The sequence below is a fragment of the Notolepis coatsorum genome (assembly GCF_963971535.1).
Source record: "Notolepis coatsorum genome assembly, chromosome: 17".
Lineage (NCBI taxonomy): Eukaryota > Metazoa > Chordata > Actinopteri > Aulopiformes > Paralepididae > Notolepis > Notolepis coatsorum.
Genome location: NC_140181.1, coordinates 1,181,786 through 1,201,345, shown reverse-complemented (window position 1 = coordinate 1,201,345; position 19,560 = coordinate 1,181,786). Strand labels below are relative to the sequence as shown.

General features: G+C 45.6%; 1 protein-coding gene across 1 annotated transcript in view; it reads left to right on the top strand.

Moving 5' to 3' along the window:
* Positions 1–19,222, top strand: part of ddx23 (DEAD (Asp-Glu-Ala-Asp) box polypeptide 23) — an 88,605-nt gene extending 69,383 nt beyond the window's left edge. Inside the window, exons 13-17 of the mRNA XM_084333215.1 lie at positions 1,235–1,477; positions 2,706–2,857; positions 9,299–9,407; positions 12,925–13,099; positions 17,256–19,222. Of these exons, the coding sequence (XP_084189341.1) occupies positions 1,235–1,477; positions 2,706–2,857; positions 9,299–9,407; positions 12,925–13,099; positions 17,256–17,479 (903 nt within the window). The 3' untranslated portion in view covers positions 17,480–19,222. The remainder of the gene's footprint in view (positions 1–1,234; positions 1,478–2,705; positions 2,858–9,298; positions 9,408–12,924; positions 13,100–17,255) is intronic.
* Positions 19,223–19,560: the final 338 nt, after the last annotated feature.

The window sequence follows — 19,560 nt, the reverse complement described above, 5'->3', positions numbered from 1 at the left end:
GTGATGACGTGACGTGCATACGCACAACAGCTAACAACCAATCGGTGAAGGAGATGGCCGAGAGCGAACGAGATCCGGAAGGAGACCCAGAGGTACTAGGACTCACTCAACAACAAGGCTTGCTAGGCTAATTAGCTTGCACGGCGTTGTTTTATATATTTACGTGCCGAGTATGTGTGTTTTGAATTCTGAGGCCACGTTTAAGTAGTGTGGGGTATACAGTGGACGTCGTTTCAATATATTGTGGCGGAAGAGTATTTTAGTGTAATATTTAGCACATTGTCATGGAATACACCACTTATAAACAACAGGCTAGCTAGGCTAATTAGCTTGCACGGCGTTGTTTTATATATTTACGTGCCGAGTATGTGTGTGTTTTGAATTCTGAGGCCACGTTTAAGTAGTGTGGGTGGGGTATACAGTGGACGTCGTTTCAATATATTGTGGCGGAAGAGTTTTAGTGTCATATTTATTGTCATGAGATGCTCCGCTTGTCGGCTACTGTTAACGTGCGCGGACTGATGACGACATCAACTCGACTTGAGACATTCGCAGCAGCATAAGAAGTTAATTAAACTTGACAGACATTATATCGACGATAATTATCGATATCGAATTATATGAAAATAATTTTATAATTTTATCGCGATAACGTTTTTGGTCATATCGCCCAGCCCTACGTTAGTCCATTCCGTTGGTGACAATCAAAGCATCAAAAAACGACCCCCCCCCCCACCCTTTCATGCATTCATGATGGAACATAATACTGATCATATGGATTTGATTTTTTAATTGTAGCGTGTGTAGGGACAGAACGCCAATGCATTTAGTACAATACACGTTGGGGGCTATTACCAGCCTCCCAGGAATTACCCTAGACCACTCTAAAACCATACTTATATTCACCACGGTATAAAACGGGAATGTATGGATGAGAAAATTATTTCTTTTTCACATTGAACGATAAATACTCTGTCAAATGGGCAATAGTATTATATCCATAGCTAGAATATAGTTATAGCCCTGCAAACACCGCCACGTATTCCTATACTTTAGAACGCTGGCCTTTTAACCACACATGACCCATATCGCTCTGGCGCTGATTGAGTTAATGCATACATTCTGTAGAGATGGGTTTATGGCGTGATCAATCTCGTACCGGACCGCTCGGGCTTAAGAGGTTAATTTAAATAGATCTAATTAACTGTAATGTTAACTGTGTGTCCCGGGACAGATTGTGATCGCCACCCCTGGGCGTCTGATCGACGTGCTGGAGAACCGCTACCTGGTCCTGGGCCGCTGTACCTACGTGGTTCTGGACGAGGCAGATCGTATGATCGACATGGGCTTCGAGCCCGACGTCCAGAAGATCCTGGAGTACATCCCTGTGACCAATCAGAAGCCAGACACGGACGAGGCGGAGGACTCAGAGAAGATGACGTTAAATTTTTTATCTGGCAAACACAAGTACAGACAGGTGTGTATGAATCTGGCAACACAAGTACAGACAGGTGTGTATGAATCTGGCAACACAAGTACAGACAGGTGTGTATGAATCTGGCAACACAAGTACAGACAGGTGTGTATGAATCTGGCAACACAAGTACAGACAGGTGTGTATGAATCTGGCAACACAAGTACAGACAGGTGTGTATGAATCTGGCAACACAAGTACAGACAGGTGTGTATGAATCTGGCAACACAAGTACAGACGGGTGTGTATGAATCTGGCAAACACAAGTACAGACAGGTGTGTATGAATCTGGCAACACAAGTACAGACAGGTGTGTATGAATCTGGCAACACAAGTACAGACAGGTGTGTATGAATCTGGCAACACAAATACAGACGGGTGTGTATGATTTTATAGCATTTGTAACGAGGACGACCCTTCTCGGTCCTCGTGGCTATAGCTCAGTCGCTGCCCTCTTTTCTTGGCGCTCCAATCACAGCTGTTTCTTCCCTCTGACAAACCAATCACAGCTGTTTCTTCCCTCTGACAAACCTTGAGCATCTGGGGAAGTGCAGCTTTAACAAAAGGATGTTTGGTCATGTTTATCACTAACCCTCCTCTCCCCTCCTCTCCCCTCCTCTCCTCTCCTCTCCTCTCCTCTCCTCTCCTCTCCTCTCCTCTCCTCTCCTCTCTCCCCTCCTCTCCTCTCCTCTCTCCCCTCCCCTCTCCTCTCTCTCCTCCCCTCTCCTCTCCTCTCCTCTCCTCTCTCCCCTCCCCTCCCCTCTCCTCTCCTCTCCTCTCCTCTCCTCTCCTCTCCTCTCCTCTCCTCTCCTCCTCTCCTCTCCTCTCCTCTCCTCTCCTCTCCTCTCCTCTCCTCTCCTCTCCTCTCCTCTCCTCTCCTCTCCTCTCCTCTCCTCCCATCCCCTCTCCTCTCCTCCTCCCCTCTCCTCTCCCCCTCTCCTCTCCTCTCCTCTCCTCTCCTCTCCTCTCATCTCCTCCTCCCCTCCCCTCTCCTCTTCTCTCCCCTCTCTTCTCCTCCTCTCCTCTCTCTCTTCTGCTCTCTCTCCTCTCCTCTCCTCTCCTCCTCTCCTCTCTCATCTCCTCCTCCCCTCCCCTCTCCTCTTCTCTCCCCTCTCTTCTCCTCCTCTCCTCTCTCCTCTGCTCTCTCCGCTCCCCCTCTCCTCCTCTCCTCTACTCTCCTCTCCTCTCCCCTCTCTCCTGTCCTCTCCCCTCTCTCTCCTCTCCTCTCCAGACGGTCATGTTCACGGCCACCATGCCCGCGGCGGTAGAGCGTCTGGCCAGGAGTTACCTCAGGAGGCCAGCGGTCGTCTACATCGGCTCTGCTGGCAAACCCCACGAGAGGGTGGAGCAGAAGGTGCTGCTGATGGGGGAGGGGGAGAAGAGGTACGAGCTGCGCACACACACACACACACACACACACACACACACACACACACACACACACAGAGACACACACACAGAGAGAGACACACACACACACACAGACACACGCACACACACACACACAGAGACACACACACAGAGAGAGACACACACACACACACAGACACACGTCGTGGATTTTGGTTTTACGTCACTCTTACGTCTGCAGATGATTTATATGGGTATAAGGTAGGGCTGCGCGATTATTCGTAAAAAGACCTCAATCTCGATTCATAGACCTCCATGCGATCTCATTTCTAAATGACGGCGATTCTGATGTATTTGCATTTGTGTCAAAATGGAGATCAATTGCATTAAAAACACTCGCTCCTATTATTCTGTCTTCCTCACTCACACAGCGCTCACTGCCGCTGCCCTCCCCACAATGCCCCTCTCCCCCAGGCTGCTCAGCTGAGTAAACAGCTGAGCTCACACATAACACGGCACGTGTCGAACGAGCAAGACGAAACATTTTCAAGCTAAAGAAAAAATAAAGAAATGAGCGACACTGAAGAAAATCCCGGTGGTGAGGGAGAGTGATGTATCCACTACTGTGCTTATGTAGCCGGTTCAACACTGAACCTGCCACTACTTCGACCGTGCCTTGAGTGGGAGTCGAACCCCGGGCGTCCGCACCGCGGGCGACATCACAGACCCCTGTGCCAAGAAAGGAATTCCTCCCCAAGCGCTCAGTCTGGATGCCTCAGGGGAGTGAGTTTTACTTCCTGGTACCGCTACCGCGCCTCAGCCACTTCTCAACTCACGACCGAAGTGCTTCGTGACTGGGCTTCGCGGTACTATCCGTTACACTTATACCGAAAAAAGGAGCACATTCCAGTGTATGGAACTTTTTCGGGTTTAATTAAACCCGACAATGTTGTACAAGGAGGAGTCATACTTTGCAAGCAATGCTTTGGCACCGTCGCAGCAACGCAAGGTAACACGACCAACCTCTACAACCACCTCAAACGTCACCATAAAGTCGAATATGATTTGGCAATGAAGGACAACCACATCACAAAATCCCAGCCGTCAGACCACACAAGCCTCAATAACACAAACGTTATACAGTGCATCGTCATATCCATCAAGTCAATCAACACCGTTCAAAACGAGGGGTTTAAGAAAATTATCAAGACGCTAGACAAGTGCTACTTAATACTTTTCAAACGTTGCATTGTCTGCTCTGTACACCCAGTGTCGAACGACAGTCGAGACAGAACTGCGTGATGATGTGATGAGGTTTTATTTGTATTATTATTTATTCTAAAGCTGTTTAGAATGAACATTCTATTTCATGTTAAAACCATAATTGAGGGGCCGGTCAGGTGGCGTAGCGGAGATTGCGCTCGTCACCAATGCAAGAGGCTGCGGTCTTGACTCCCGGAGTCAGCATTGCCTTGGCTTGGGCCGGTCGTCATACTAACTCGTTTGGCTGGGTCAGGGGGAGGGAAGTCACGGGTGGGGATCTGGCGTTGTGGACAGCGACGCCTACAGGTCAGGTCTGGGCGCTTGCTCAGTGGAGGCAGGACTTGATGAAGGCAGCGTGACCTCCCACACGTTACGCTTCACCAATGAGAGTCTTGATTGATTGATTGATTTTTATTGTGGAGTAAAAGACAGCATCCAAGGGATAAAAACATGAGAAAGTGCAAGCACTTATTTCCATCATGGTCCCTGATTTTGGACATGGACAGACATCATAAAACATAGAGCATCATAATAAAACATACTAAAACAGAGCATCATAATAAAAACATAGAGCATCATAATAAAACATAGAGCATCATAATAAAACATAGAGCATCATAATAAAACAAAGATCATCATAATAAAAAACAGAATAAAACATAATAGCAACCCCATACAAAAAAAGCACTTCCTACCCTCTCCTTCCTATGGCTATTCTATACTTCACTGGCTAGCCATTTCTTTGTGGCACGTCTAAAACTTCCCCCCTCTTCTATGTTTTTCAGGGCCACTGGAAGCTTGTTCCACTCCAGTGCTGCAGAATATAAAAATGTATTTGTGCCCATTAGGGAGTTAAATCTTGGCAGAATAAAATCCATACTGCTCCTTCTAGTGGAGTATGAATGATTGTCACGGAATCGATTAAAATAATTAGATAGATATTTCGGACCTGTATTTTGAACTATCTTGTGTGTGAGACCTAATTTGATGTGAATTACCCTTTTATTGACCAGTTTAGTTGCCTAAAGAAAGTTGGCCCTAGGTGAGTGCGTGGAGGTAGTTTAAGGACTACTCTAATTAATTTGTTTTGAGCTGTCTGAAGTTTATTTTTCAGGACCTGTGGAGCGCCACTGAACCAGGAGGTGGCAGCATAGTCAAAGTGACTCTGTACTAATGCGCCCGCTAGCATTTTAAGTGTTGCCTGGTCCAGTAGTTTCCCTTGTCTAGCTAGGAATTTTGTTTTCTGGCAGATTTTAGTGTGGGCTTTTTTAGCCATGGCCTCTCCTGTAAGGTGTTTGTCCAGTATGCAGCCTAGATATACAACAGAATCCTTGATTGTTATTTGCTTCTCACCTACTCTTACCTTCATTTCAATATCTTTACCAAGCCGTTTCTTTGATCCAAACAGGATGGCCTCTGTTTTTCCTAAATGAAGAGATAGTTTGTTATCTGACAGCCATATCTGCACATTTGATAGCTCCTCACTAAGGGTCCTCTCCACTACTGCCAAGTCCTTATGGGAGACCAGAATAGCTGAGTCATCCGCATAAAGAAAAAGGTCTGATGAACAGGCATTCTTCATATCATTTATGTAAATGAGAAAGAAGAGCGGCCCCAGGACACTCCCTTGAGGCACCCCGCAGGTGATCGCCTTGGCTGAGGAGTAGGTCCCGTTTACATCTACCATCTGAGACCTGCCTGATAGATATGAGGTGACCCAGTTCAACGCTGACCAACTAAACCCAATCGCCTTCAATTTAAATAAAAGGACACTATGGTCAACCGTATCAAAGGCCTTTTGTAGGTCCAACATGATCATTCCACAGAATTTCTTTGCATCAATCTCCTTTCTGATGCAGTCAGTCAAATACACCAGACAAGTCTCAGTGGAATGAGATTGTCTAAAGCCTGACTGATGCTCAAATAGGATATTGTTACTCACTAAATATGTATTGATCTGTTCATGAATGATTTTTTCCATGACTTTTGATAGTATACTTAAAATGCTAATTGGTCTATAGTTACCCTTGTCTGACTTATTACCTTTCTTATAGAGTGGGATTACTCTAGCACTCTTTAGATCTGCTGGTACCTTCCCATGCTCAATGGAGAGATTGATTAGGTGGGTAATAGCAGGTGTGATGCTCTCTGCTGCGTCGTTAAGAAACCTAGCAGGCATCTGATCTAATCCTGTCACTTTACTGGAATTAAGTTGATTTAGTCTCTTGAGGACTGCGCTCTCTGTCACTTTACTAAAAGAAAAGGAGTCCTCTTGCAGCTCTAGTTGTGAGTAATACTCATTAACCTGTGCTTCTCCAAAACGCCCTGAATGCTGTGGGAGATCTTTTACCAGATTACTTGCCACTGATGTAAAGTACGTGTTCAGCCCCTCCGCCACCTCTTTTTTGTCTGAGGTCAATTTACCCTTGTGGTTCAAACTAAGGCTGCTAGGTTTGGTTTTTAGCCTTTTGCTGTAGCCTAGATCCTTTAATGATTTCCACAATTTACTGGGGTTGTTCCTGTATTCGACTATCTTTTCAGAAAAGTGGAATTTTTTGGCTGTCATAATCTCCCTGTTCGCTTCACTTCTTAGTTTCTTAAACTCTTGGTAGTCTGAATTATCCCTTGATTTCTTAAATTTTGAAAAACTTAGATTTCTTAAATGTATCAGTTTTAAAATGTCATCAGTAACCCAGGGCTCTGTTCTACGCTTGATCCTTACCACTTTGCTTGGTGCTAGTTTCTCCACTACATTTAGAAAAATAGATTTAAAACATATCCAGGCGTTATCAATATTATTACATTTCAGTACAGTTGCCCAATCTACATTATTAAAACACTCGATGAGAGCAGCTTTGCTGTAGTTTTTCAGAGACCTAATTTTCACTGTATTGTGAAAATATATTTCTCTGTATCTTCCTAGTCACAAAGATCATGGAATGGTCACTGATAGTATATTCTACTACTCCACTTTTGCTTATCCTGGTCCTATCCGATACCAAAACCAGATCAATAATGGTTTGGGAGGTGTGTGTAACACGAGTAGGTTCCTTAATCATCTGATGAAGATCAAACAATCTACAAAAGGTATCGCAAGCTTTGATCAAACAATCTACAAAAGGTATCGCAAGCTTTGAAAATAGTAGTCCTCACTGCCAGGTGACTGGCTTTCGGAGGAAGCGTGCGGATGACTTCAGGGTTCCCTTGTACCGACCAGTAGGAGAACATGCGCACAACAACCAGACAGGGGAGGGGGGGAATTGGCACAACGACTAAATTGGGACAGGGAGAAAAACAGAGAGAAAGAGGATAAAAAATAAAAACATAATTGAACATTCTAAAGCCCTAAGCGAACATCCTATTTCACGCTGAACATTCTAAAGCCATAACCGAACATTCATTACTGATGAAGCAATCACACCTAAGTTTATTCATACATTTTACATTCTAGTTTTTTTTATGTTCAGCAGCATTTAACACATTCCCGCCCGGCCACGGACATGTCCGTGTTTCGAAGAGGGCCAACCACGGACATGTCCGTGGCAAGGTTGTTTTGGCTTTTATTCCATTACCTACTCAATGTCACCGAGTGGCACTGCAGATTTACCCCACTCTTGGAATTCTGAAAAGTGCATTACCGGCCAGATCCTCGTAGGGGCGCTGTCTCGATAATGCAGTGTTCCCTGTGGCAGAACGGTGCATTATTTTTTTTGACTTTGAATGGAGTTTACTGTTAGCTGGAATCTATACGTGTAGCTTGGAATACCTTTTGCGACGCCGAATTCACTATGCAGTAAAGGAATATATCAGCCAATGGACATATCGATCTACCAGATGGCGATCGATAACTGTAAATCCTTTTGGGGATCCAACCGGCCCACGGTAAGATCTCTTTCACGTAAATTACATGCTGATCAGGCCTTGCTTTGATAGCCAACCAGGCGATCAGCGAATGTGGCTACTGAGGCTAACGCGGTTATTGGTAATCAATAATCAGAAACGATGTCCCCCGCCCCCCCCCTTTCAAGAAGGTGATTCTGGTTTCTATGGTATAAGGAGAAGGTGATCATGGTTTCTATGGTATAAGGAGAAGGTGATCATGGTTTCTATGGTATAAGGAGAAGGTGATCATGGTTTCTATGGTATAAGGAGAAGGTGATCATGGTTTCTATGGTATAAGGAGAAGGTGATCATGGTTTCTATGGTATAAGGAGAAGGTGATCATGGTTTCTATGGTATAAGGAGGAGGTGATCATGGTTTCTATGGTATAAGGAGAAGGTGATCATGGTTTCTATGGTATAAGGAGAAGGTGATCATGGTTTCTATGGTATAAGGAGAAGGTGATCATGGTTTCTATGGTATAAGGAGGAGGTGATCATGGTTTCTATGGTATAAGGAGGAGGTGATTCTGGTTTCTATGGTATAAGGAGGAGGTGATTCTGGTTTCTATGGTATAAGGAGAAGGTGATCATGGTTTCTATGGTATAAGGAGGCGGTGATCATATGGCTGGGCGATAAAACGATAACGATAACTATCGCGATAAATTATTTCCTCGAAATAAACATGAAAAGTTTCGATATATCGATTTTCCAAGCTTGGATATGAGCACACGCACTAACAACCAATCAGTGAAGGAGATGGCCGAGAGCGAAGGAGACCCGCGCTGCACCTCTGGGTAGAGAGGTAGGACTCAAGGCTGGCTAGGATAATTAGCTTGCACGGCACTATTTTATATATTTACGTGCCGAGTATGTGTGGCGTGAATTCTGATGCCACGGTTATAGTAGTGTGTGGTATACGGTGGACGTCGTTGCAATGTATTGGGGCGGAACAGAGTATTTTAGGGATATTTAGTACTTTGTCATGGGATACACTGCTCGCTCTGGCTAACTGCTAACGTGCCCGGACTGATGACGACATCAACTCGAGACATTCGCAGCAGAAAAACAAGTCTATTAATAGCCCGTCCATCGGCGCCGGGCATAAGAAGTTAATTAAACTTGACAGACATTATATTGACGATAATTATCGATATCGAGTTATATGAAAATAATTTAATAATTTTATCGCAATAACGTTTTTGGCCATATCGCCCAGCCCTAGGTGATCATGGTTTCTATGGTATAAGGAGGAGGCGATTCTGGTTTCTGTTTGTCCCGCCCCCGCCCTGAGTGTGGGTTAGGGTTAACCCTGTGCTCCCCTGCTGCAGGAAGCGGCTGCTGGACGTCTTGGGGCGGGGCTTCGAGCCGCCCATCATCATCTTCGTCAACCAGAAGAAGGGCTGCGATGTTCTGGCCAAGTCCCTGGAGAAGATGGGGGTAAGACTCGGAGTGGAAGGAGTGTCTAAACAAGGGTATCTGCAGGGTATTCAAAAGTCTTCCCTTCAGAATTCTCAATTTAAGGCATTAAAAGGTATTAGGGAGATGAAATCATATTAGATATATTTAAATGTTTTTTTATTTAAGTCGTTTTTGTGGGGCTACCAGGAGCCGCCAGTTCAGTGTCGCTATGTGTAGTTTATTCTTTCCTAGTATGGTTGTGAAATTGGTATTAAATTGAGCTCTAAATGGTATTAAAAAGGCCTTAAAAAGTCAAAATTTTACTTGTTGAAAACTGCAGATACCCTGGTAAATAAATGTACCTATCTCAAGCCCTGCCCCCTTTTTGGACCTTCCAATCACAACTGTTGCGTTCAAGCTGATTTTGATTCTCCTGTTTCCGCTCCCTGCTCCTCCTCTCTCTCTCCTGCTCTTCCTCCTCTCTCTCTCTCCTGCTCCTCTCTCTCTCCTGCTCTTCCTCCTCCTCTCTCTCTCCTGCTCCTCCTCTCTCTCTCTCTCCTGCTCTTCCTCCTCCTCTCTCTCTCCTGCTCTTCCTCCTCCTCTCTCCTGCTCCTCCTCTCTCTCTCTCTCCTGCTCCTCCTCTCTCTCTCTCTCTCCTGCTCTTCCTCCTCCTCTCTCTCTCCTGCTCTTCCTCCCCTCTCTCTCCTGCTCCTCCTCTCTCTCTCTCCTCCTCCTCCTCTCTCTCTCCTGCTCTTCCTCCTCCTCTCTCTCTCCTGCTCCTCCTCTCTCTCTCTCCTGCTCCTCCTCTCTCTCCTGCTCCTCCTCTCTCTCTCTCCTCCTCCTCTCTCTCTCCTGCTCCTCTCTCTCTCTCCTGCTCCTCTCTCTCTCTCCTGCTCCTCTCTCTCTCTCCTGCTCCTCTCTCTCTCTCTCCTGCTCCTCCTCTCTCTCTCTCTCTCCTGCTCCTCATCTCTCTCTCTCCTGCTCTTCCTCCTCCTCTCTCTCTCCTGCTCCTCCTCGCTCTCTCTCCTGCTCCTCCTCTCTCTCTCCTGCTCCTCCCTCTCTCTCCTCCTCTCTCTCTCCTGCTCCTCCTCTCTCTCTCCCTGCTCCTCTCTCTCCTGCTCTCTCTCTCTCTCTCTCCTGCTCCTCCTCTCTCTCTCCTCTTCTCTCTCTCTCTCTCTCTCTCTCTCTCTCTCTCTCTCTCTCTCTCTCTCTCTCTCCCTCTCTCCTGCTCTTCCTCCTCTCTCTCTCTCTCTCTCTCTCTCTCTCTCTCCTGCTCCTCTCTCTCTCCTGCTCCTCCTCTCTCTCTCCTGCTCCTCCTCTCTCTCTCCTGCTCTCTCTCTCTCTCCTGCTCCTCCTCTCTCTCTCTCCTGCTTCTCTCTCTCTCTCTCTCTCTCTCTCTCTCTCTCTCTCTCTCTCTCTCTCTCTCTCTCTCTCTCTCTCTCTCTCTCTCTCTCTCCTGCTCTTCCTCCTCTCTCTCTCTCTCTCTCTCTCTCTCCTGCTCCTCTCTCACCCCTGCTCCTCATTCTCTCTCTCTCCTGCTCCTCCTCTCTCCTGCTCCTCCTCCTCTCTCTCCTCCTCTCTCTCTCCTGCTCTCTCTCTCCTGCTCTCTCTCTCCTGCTCCTTCTCTCTCCTGCTCCTCCTCTCTCTCTCTCTCCTGCTCCTCCTCTCTCTCTCCTGCTCTCTCTCTCCTGCTCTCTCTCTCCTGCTCCTTCTCTCTCCTGCTCCTCCTCTCTCTATCTCTCCTGCTCCTCCTCCTCTCTCTCCTCCTCTCTCTCTCCTGCTCTCTCTCTCCTTTTCTCTCTCTCCTGCTCCTTCTCTCTCCTGCTCCTCCTCTCTCTCTCTCTCTCCTGCTCCTCCTCTCTCCTGCTCCTCCTCTCTCTCTCTCCTGCTCTCTCTCCTGCTCCTCCTCTCTCCTGCTCCTCCTCTCTCTCTCTCCTCCTCTCTCTCCTGCTCATCCTCTCTCCTGCTCATCCTCTCTCTCTCTCTCCTGCTCCTCTCTCTCTCCTGCTCATCCTCTCTCTCTCTCTCCTGCTCATCCTCTCTCTCTCTCTCCTGCTCATCCTCTCTCTCTCTCTCCTGCTCATCCTCTCTCTCTCTCTCCTGCTCCTCTCTCTCTCCTGCTCATCCTCTCTCTCTCTCTCCTGCTCATCCTCTCTCTCTCTCTCCTGCTCATCCTCTCTCCTGCTCCTCTCTCTCTCTCCTGCTCCTCTCTCTCTCTCCTCATCCTCTCTCTCTCTCCTGCTCCTCCTCTCTCTCTCCTGCTCCTCTCTCTCTCCTGCTCCTCCTCTCTCTCTCTCCTGCTCATCCTCTCTCTCTCTCCTGCTCCTCCTCTCTCTCTCTCCTGTTCCTCCTCTCTCTCTCCTGCTCCTCTCTCTCCTGTTCCTTTGCTCCTGCTCCTCCTCTCTCTCCTGCTCCTCCTCTCTCTCTCCTGCTCCTCCTCTCTCTCTCCTGCTCCTCCTCTCTCTCCTGCTCCTCTCTCTCTCTCCTGCTCCTCTCTCTCTCCTGTTCCTTTGCTCCTGCTCCTCCTCTCTCTCCTGTTCCTCCTCTCTCTCCTGCTCCTCTCTCTCCTGTTCCTTTGCTCCTGCTCCTCCTCTCTCTCCTGTTCCTCCTCTCTCTCCTGCTCCTCTCTCTCCTGTTCCTTTGCTCCTGCTCCTCCTCTCTCTCCTGTTCCTCCTCTCTCTCTCCTGCTCCTCTCTCTCCTGTTCCTTTGCTCCTGCTCCTCCTCTTTCTCCTGCTCCTCCTCTCTCTCCTGTTCCTCCTCTCTCTCTCCTGCTCCTCTCTCTCCTGTTCCTCCTCTCTCTCTCCTGCTCCTCCTCTCTCTCTCCTGTTCCTCCTCTCTCTCTCTCCTGCTCCTCTCTCTCCTGTTCCTTTGCTCCTGCTCCTCCTCTCTCTCCTGCTCCTCCTCTCTCTCTCCTGCTCATCTCTCTCTCCTGCTCCTCTCTCTCCTGTTCCTTTGCTCCTGCTCCTCCTCTCTCTCTTGCTCCTCCTCTCTCTCTCCTTCTCTCTCTCTCTCCTGCTCCTCCCTTCTCTCTCTCTCTCTCCTTCTCTCTCTCTCCTGCTCCTCTCTCTCCTTCTCTCTCTCTCTCCTGCTCCTCCCCTCTCTCTCCTTCTCTCTCTCTCCTGCTCCTCTCCTCTCTCCTTCTCTCTCTCTCTCTCTCTCCTCTCTCCTCTCTCTCTCTCTCTCTCTCTCTCCTTCTCTCTCTCTCTCCTGCTCCTCCCCTCTCTCTCTCTCCTGCTCCTCCTCTCTCTCTCTCTCTCTCCTCCTCTCTCTCCTCTCTCCTCTCTCTCTCTCTCTCTCTCTTCTCTCTCTCTCTCCTGCTCCTCCTCTCTCTCTCCTGCTCCTCCTCTCTCTCTCCTGCTCCTCCTCTCTCCTCTCTCCTCCTCTCTCCTCTCTCTCTCTCTCTCTCCTCTCCTCTCTCCTCTCTCCTCTCTCTCTCCTGCTCCTCCTCCTCTCTCTCCTCCTCTCTCTCTCTCTCCTCTCTCCTCTCTCCTCTCTCCTCTCTCTCCTCTCTCTCTCCCCCTCTCTCTTCTCTCTCTCTCTCTCCCTCCCCCCCAGTATAATGCCTGCACGCTGCACGGAGGTAAAGGTCAGGAGCAGCGAGAGTTCGCTCTCTCCAACCTCAAGGCCGGAGCCAAAGACATCCTGGTGGCGACGGACGTGGCTGGAAGAGGTATCGACATCCAGGACGTCTCCATGGTGCTCAACTACGACATGGCCAAGAACATCGAGGGTGAGCTGCCTCTTCTGAACTGTCCCTAACCCTACTCTTGTGTCATAGTTAATTAACTATGAAAAAATAATAATAAAAAAAAAAAATTATTTAAAACATTTTTATATCGTTTTATTTTTTTATTAAAGTTTGCTTTAATCACAGTAACGTTGGCGAGCTAGCTAAATTATACATACATTGGTTTTCATATAAATCAATCAATTCACTAAGACTTTAACGGTGTTAATATTTATTTACCTAATCTTATGTTCTTCCATTTCATTGGTTGTTATTCATTTTAATTGTTTTTATTCATTTTAATTGTTTTATTCATTTAACCGTTTGTCTATCTCCTGTAGCACTCTGAGATTCTCGCGAATATAAAGTGCGGTACAAATTGAATCTATTATTATTATTATTATGTGCAATCGTTTCATTTCAGCTCAGTGTAGAGAAATGCACCGATACTAACAACCGCCTTACTGTGCGCGTCTGTGACGACACTGTTGACACCAGGTATCCGTGACACGCGCGCCCCGTGACAACACTAGTAGTTTTGGGGGGCCTATCACCCCCCCCCCCCCTGAAAAAAATCCTAGGGGAAACACTATTCTCTCTCCTTTTTTTATTTTTTATTATTGCCTATATTTATGTCTTTCTACTATTACCCTGCCCATACCTGTACCTCCCCTCCCCCTGCTGCTATGACACCCGAATTTCCCCCAAGGGATCAATAAAGGAATATCTTATCTTATCTTAGGGGATCAATAAAGGAATATCTTATCTTATCTTAGGGGATCAATAAAGGAATATCTTATCGTACTTTTCCAGGAGGCGGGTTGCACCTGGTATTGTCAGGTCAGCTGCTTCCATAGCACTCCATCTAACAGCTGAGCTGCTTCCATAGCACTCCATCTAACAGCTGAGCTGCTTCCATAGCACTCCATCTAACAGCTGAGCTGCTTCCATAGCACTCCATCTAACAGCTGATCTATATTCTTATCTCATTAAAATAGGGCTCCGGGCTTAAGAGGTTAAAAGCATTAGGAAATATTCCAGTCTCAAGGGATGTATTCATTATTTTTCGCACTGGTGTAGAGAGACTATTATATAAACACAGCAATACTATGATATGATGATGGTTCGTTCACAATACTAGGCGAGACAGGCTGCTCAAGACTACAGACGCACCCTTTTCTGATAGCCTCAAACCTTAACCCTAACCACACTGTTACCTTAAACTAACCATAACCTCTTAACACCTATTTTCTGAAAATCCGCCTAAAATACATACATAAGTAAATGGAAGTTTGCTCCACTTCTACAAGGTCCATTTGCATGTTCTTGGTATCTAGGGACATCTATGGACCTCAGTGAATGTATCCCCAGTGTCAGAGATATTGTGTCTATTACTAGGCTTGCTTAAATTGTGATGAAACAAAGGAGAATATGAATTATGATTTTTCTTTGCATCTTTGATAGTGAATAACACCATGCTAAAAATGACCAGACATGAAAAACTGCCACGGATCTCGTTCAGTACCTTCTTGAGATCATGTGTACAAAAAATCTAAGGAAATGAATAAAGGGAAGATGACGGAAGGTTTTGTAGATACAGTACTGAATTCTCCCATCCGGACAAATGCAATTTGAAATATTTTTATAGAATAGCAGGCTTATAAATTACCTTTATTATTATTACATTTATGGATTGTGCCAAATCTTATATTTCAAATGCCTGAGTTCAATTTGGATTTAGTATCACCAGGCGTGCATAAGAACAGATAATGAAATCTACTGTATGTACAGTAGCTTTTTTATTTTTGCCAGGGTGCCACCATTTTGAAACTAATTTCAAATCTCATTGTTGCTACATGCTAGAAATAGGGGAGACAAACTAACTGCGCTCCCATATATGCCAATAACGTTACGTTTTGTGGTTTATTATCCTGAGTAATAAGATATATAAAAAAAAATCATACAGAAGTAATTAGCTTGAACCCCCATAGAGGCCTTTCGTTCGGAAAAATTCCAACGCTCATCGAAAGCTCTCGGTGTCCTCTTCAAAATGGCGTAAAAAAACCTACAATTCCCGACGTAAAATGTTTCCAAAATGGTCGACTTTCAAGACAAAACAATAGAAAAGCGAAAACGAAAATCTATCTAATAATACTTTAACCTATTGGTAAACTAACGTATTGATTATAATATACATTATAACGGCTGTTGTGACATGGTTATGATGTTTACTTACTTAAACTGAAAAATAAAACAATACTTTTGTCAGACAATCTAGACAGATTGACTTATGACGTGATGTAATTTGCGGTCCGCCGATGGACTGCACAGGTGGAAGAGGTTAAGCCTCTTAATTATTTGCAAAGAAAATGTTCAGCAGCTTTCACAGAGGCTGGTGTGAGCTGGGTAGTGTAGTTTTATGAAATTTCAATGTCTATTGAAAGCCCAAGTCCATTAACCTCTTAACCTGTTCCACCCGACGGGACCGGTACCAGTGTTGCATAAAATTTGCGATTTTAATATCAAACGTATTCAAGTATTAACATCACTAACACTTCACAAAAGCATGTAGAATGTATATTATCATCAATACGTTAGTTTAGCAATAGGTTAAAAGTGCCATATATATATGAATTGAAAATGGGGGACCCTGATGGAAACAAGACAAACGTCTTTCTCAGGTCTGCATCCCCTTAACAATTGTATGTATTGAGCCGTACTGTATTGTACCCATTCTGCAATCTGTTAAATAAAGTTTTCATTCATTCATTCATTCATCCATTAGATAGATTTAACTTTTCAATTTGGTGAAGTCTAGTCGCGAGGGCGACCATTTTGGAATTTTTGCATAGCTGTCGATCAGCGTTGGAATTTTTCTGAACTACACTTCCTGGAAGAGTATATGGGGTTCAAGGTTCAGAGCTCTGTATGAATTATTTCAATAACTGTTATTATTCGGGATAATAAGCCACAAAAGGTAAAGTTTTTGACAAATTTCTTAACGCAGTTAGTTTCTCTTCCCTATTGTTAACATGTAGGAACAATTATATCTGAAATTAGTTTCAAAATGGTTGCACTGTGGGGAAAATTAAAAAGTACAGTAGATTACAGTAGATTTCATTATCTGTTCTTATGCATGCCTGGTGATACTAAATCCAAATTGAACTCGGGCATTTGAAAGATAATATATGTATATGTATTAACAAGCCCTTTATTAGTTGAATCAGGTGTGCTGGTGGTGGAATTTAACAAATACATGGAATGGCTGGGCTGCCTCGAGGAGAGGTTTGGGAAGCACTGATTCTAGGGACATCTACGGATCTCAGGGAATGTATTCCCAGTGTCCGAAATATTGTGTCTGTTACTAGGCTTGAGTCAATTGTAATGAACCAAAGGAGAATATTTAATTTTGCTAAAATCGACCAGACATGAAGAAAAACTCATTCAGCACCTTCTTGAGATCAGGTGTACAAAAAATCTGAGCAAATGAATAAAGGGAAGATGATTAAACAGAAGATTTTATAGATACAGTACTGAATTCTGCCATCCGGACACATGCAATTTGAAATATGATTATAGAATATCAGGCCTATAAATTACCTTATTATAGCCAAGTCGCACATCTATGGATCGGGCCAAATCTCCCCTTTCCAATGGCAGAGTTAAATCTGGATTTAGTATCACCAGGCGTGCAGCAAAAACCATGAATGAAATCTACTGTAAGTACAGTTACTTTTTTATAATGTAAATTTCTCCGCCATTTCTCATCAAATGGCAACGCCATTCACAGACGTTCACAGAAAGGTAGAGAAACGAACTGCGTTCCAATTTAAGGCAATAACGTTCAGGTTGGTTCCCGCCGTGAGATATGATCCCGAAAATAAAGAGGAAAAGAATTACTGAAAAAGAAGTCTGATGATTGACCGGGGCTGGCGTGAGCTGGGAAGTGTAGTTTTTTGGACATTCGAAAGCCCATCGAAAGCCGATATGAAACGTAAATATATTACGTATGGCTATAACATATCGTACATTATGTACCTTTTTCCCCCTGTGGTCGAGATTATTTACGTGTTCTGACCGTGTTGATATATCACATCCATTACAATACCATGAAAAGGTGATGAATTAATGTCTTCTTTCTCCCGACCTCCTCCTCCAGACTACATCCATCGTATTGGTCGTACGGGTCGCGCTGGGAAGACCGGCATGGCCTTGACCTTCCTCACCAAGGAGGACGCCACCGTGTTCTACGACCTGAAGCAGGCCATGCTGGAGAGCCCCGTGTCCACCTGCCCCCCGGAGCTGGCCAACCACCCGGACGCGCAGCACAAGCCCGGGACCATCCTCACCAAGAAGAGGCGCGAGGAGACCATCTTCGCCTGATGGCGTCCACCCTGTGTTTATATCGTGTCGCACCGGACCTGTCCAAAACAGGGCACTTGGGATTCCAGACTTTTCCTTATGCCCCTCCCCCACATTCACACAGCAGAGTCCATGTGTCTTAAACGCGTGGCAGCAGAGAGAGAGAGTGTCCATGTGTCTTAAACGCGTGGCAGCAGAGAGAGAGTCCATGTGTCTTAAACGCGTGGCAGCAGAGAGAGTCCATGTGTAAGACAGCAGAGAGAGAGAGTCCATGTGTAAGACAGCAGAGAGAGAGAGAGTCCATGTGTAAGACAGCAGAGAGAGAGAGAGTCCATGTGTAAGACAGCAGAGAGAGAGAGTCCATGTGTAAGACAGCAGAGAGAGAGAGAGTCCATGTGTCTTAAACGCGTGGCAGCAGAGAGAGAGAGAGTCCATGTGTCTTAAACGCGTGGCAGCAGAGAGAGAGAGAGTCCATGTGTAAGACAGCAGAGAGAGAGAGTCCATGTGTAAGACAGCAGAGAGAGAGAGAGTCCATGTGTCTTAAACGCGTGGCAGCAGAGAGAGAGAGAGTCCATGTGTCTTAAACGCGTGGCAGCAGAGAGAGAGAGTCCATGTGTCTTAAACGCGTGGCAGCAGAGAGAGAGAGAGTCCATGTGTCTTAAACGCGTGGCAGCAGAGAGAGTCCATGTGTCTTAAACGCGTGGCAGCAGAGAGAGTCCATGTGTCTTAAACGCGTGGCAGCAGAGAGAGAGAGAGTCCATGTGTCTTAAACGCGTGGCAGCAGAGAGAGTCCATGTGTCTTAAACGCGTGGCAGCAGAGAGAGTCCATGTGTCTTAAACGCGTGGCAGCAGAGAGAGTCCATGTGTCTTAAACGCGTGGCAGCAGAGAGAGTCCATGTGTCTTAAACGCGTGGCAGCAGAGAGAGAGAGAGAGAGTCCATGTGTCTTAAACGCGTGGCAGCAGAGAGAGAGAGTCCATGTGTCTTAAACGCGTGGCAGCAACACACGTGGTCCAAAAAGACTCATTTCAGGCACAGTCCTCTTGGCCTCGAGTCCTCTTGTACTGCTGCCCATGCATTAAATACACATTGAAGGGTGCTGCTATCATTGTGCTTCATAATAAGTGAAGACCTTTGTTTAAATATTGTTCTACGGTTTCAGTTGCGCTCTCTGACCCTCTGAGTTCCGTTCCTGCTCCAGTCCTCCAGTCGGCACCCTCCTTTTCTCTCTTTTGGTCTACGGGTCCGAAATACTGATTTCTAAACTATATTCCCTCATCTTGCCTCCCAATCTTTTCTACTTTTGAATGTGTTTAGTGTTGGTAATACTATGTTTGGCTGACCTGAGGGCAGTGTTTGGTGTAACATTATTACCTCGAGGAGCAGGTCACAGACCGCTGTACAGGTCCCATGAACCCACTTATTCATAACGGCCCTGGGGTTGAAGCTGACTGACCATCAGGGCTCCCTCTCTGGGAGGTAAATACTAACCCCTTCCACCCAGTCCGGTGCCAGGAGAGGTGTTTGTGTTAGTGATAGTACAATGTTGTGTAGTAGTATTACAAAAATAAATAAATAATTATCTCAATTACCATATTTCTTGTTTGACAGTTTTAAATTGTGTAAAGAGACCAATACAAGGCTAAGTGTCCCATAGATGATATTTTTGCTTTGCTCCAATCGGATGCTTCTGTTGGGTCTATTGGAATCGCAGCTTTTCTTACATTGATTGTTGTATGAAGTGAATACACACAACCTTGACTGATGTCGTTTTTGTCCCTTTATTTGATAACTGATCGCGCAGAATGGTCTATTATGTAGCTTATCACAGAAAACAACTCATTAGACAAAAACTAAAATGTTTCATTAGGCTATTAACACTTTCAGCACCAGCTGTTTTATCCATCCTTGTAGTCAATGGGCCACGCTTTAAAAGATGGGGATGTTCACTGAGCGTCATGATGTTTTATCCATCCTTGTAGTCAATGGGCCACGCTTTAAAAGATGGGGATGTTCACTGAGCGTCATGATGTTTGCAGGGCTATATCTATATTCTATATTATAGCTATGGAGACAATACTATGGCTCATTTGACAGTCACTA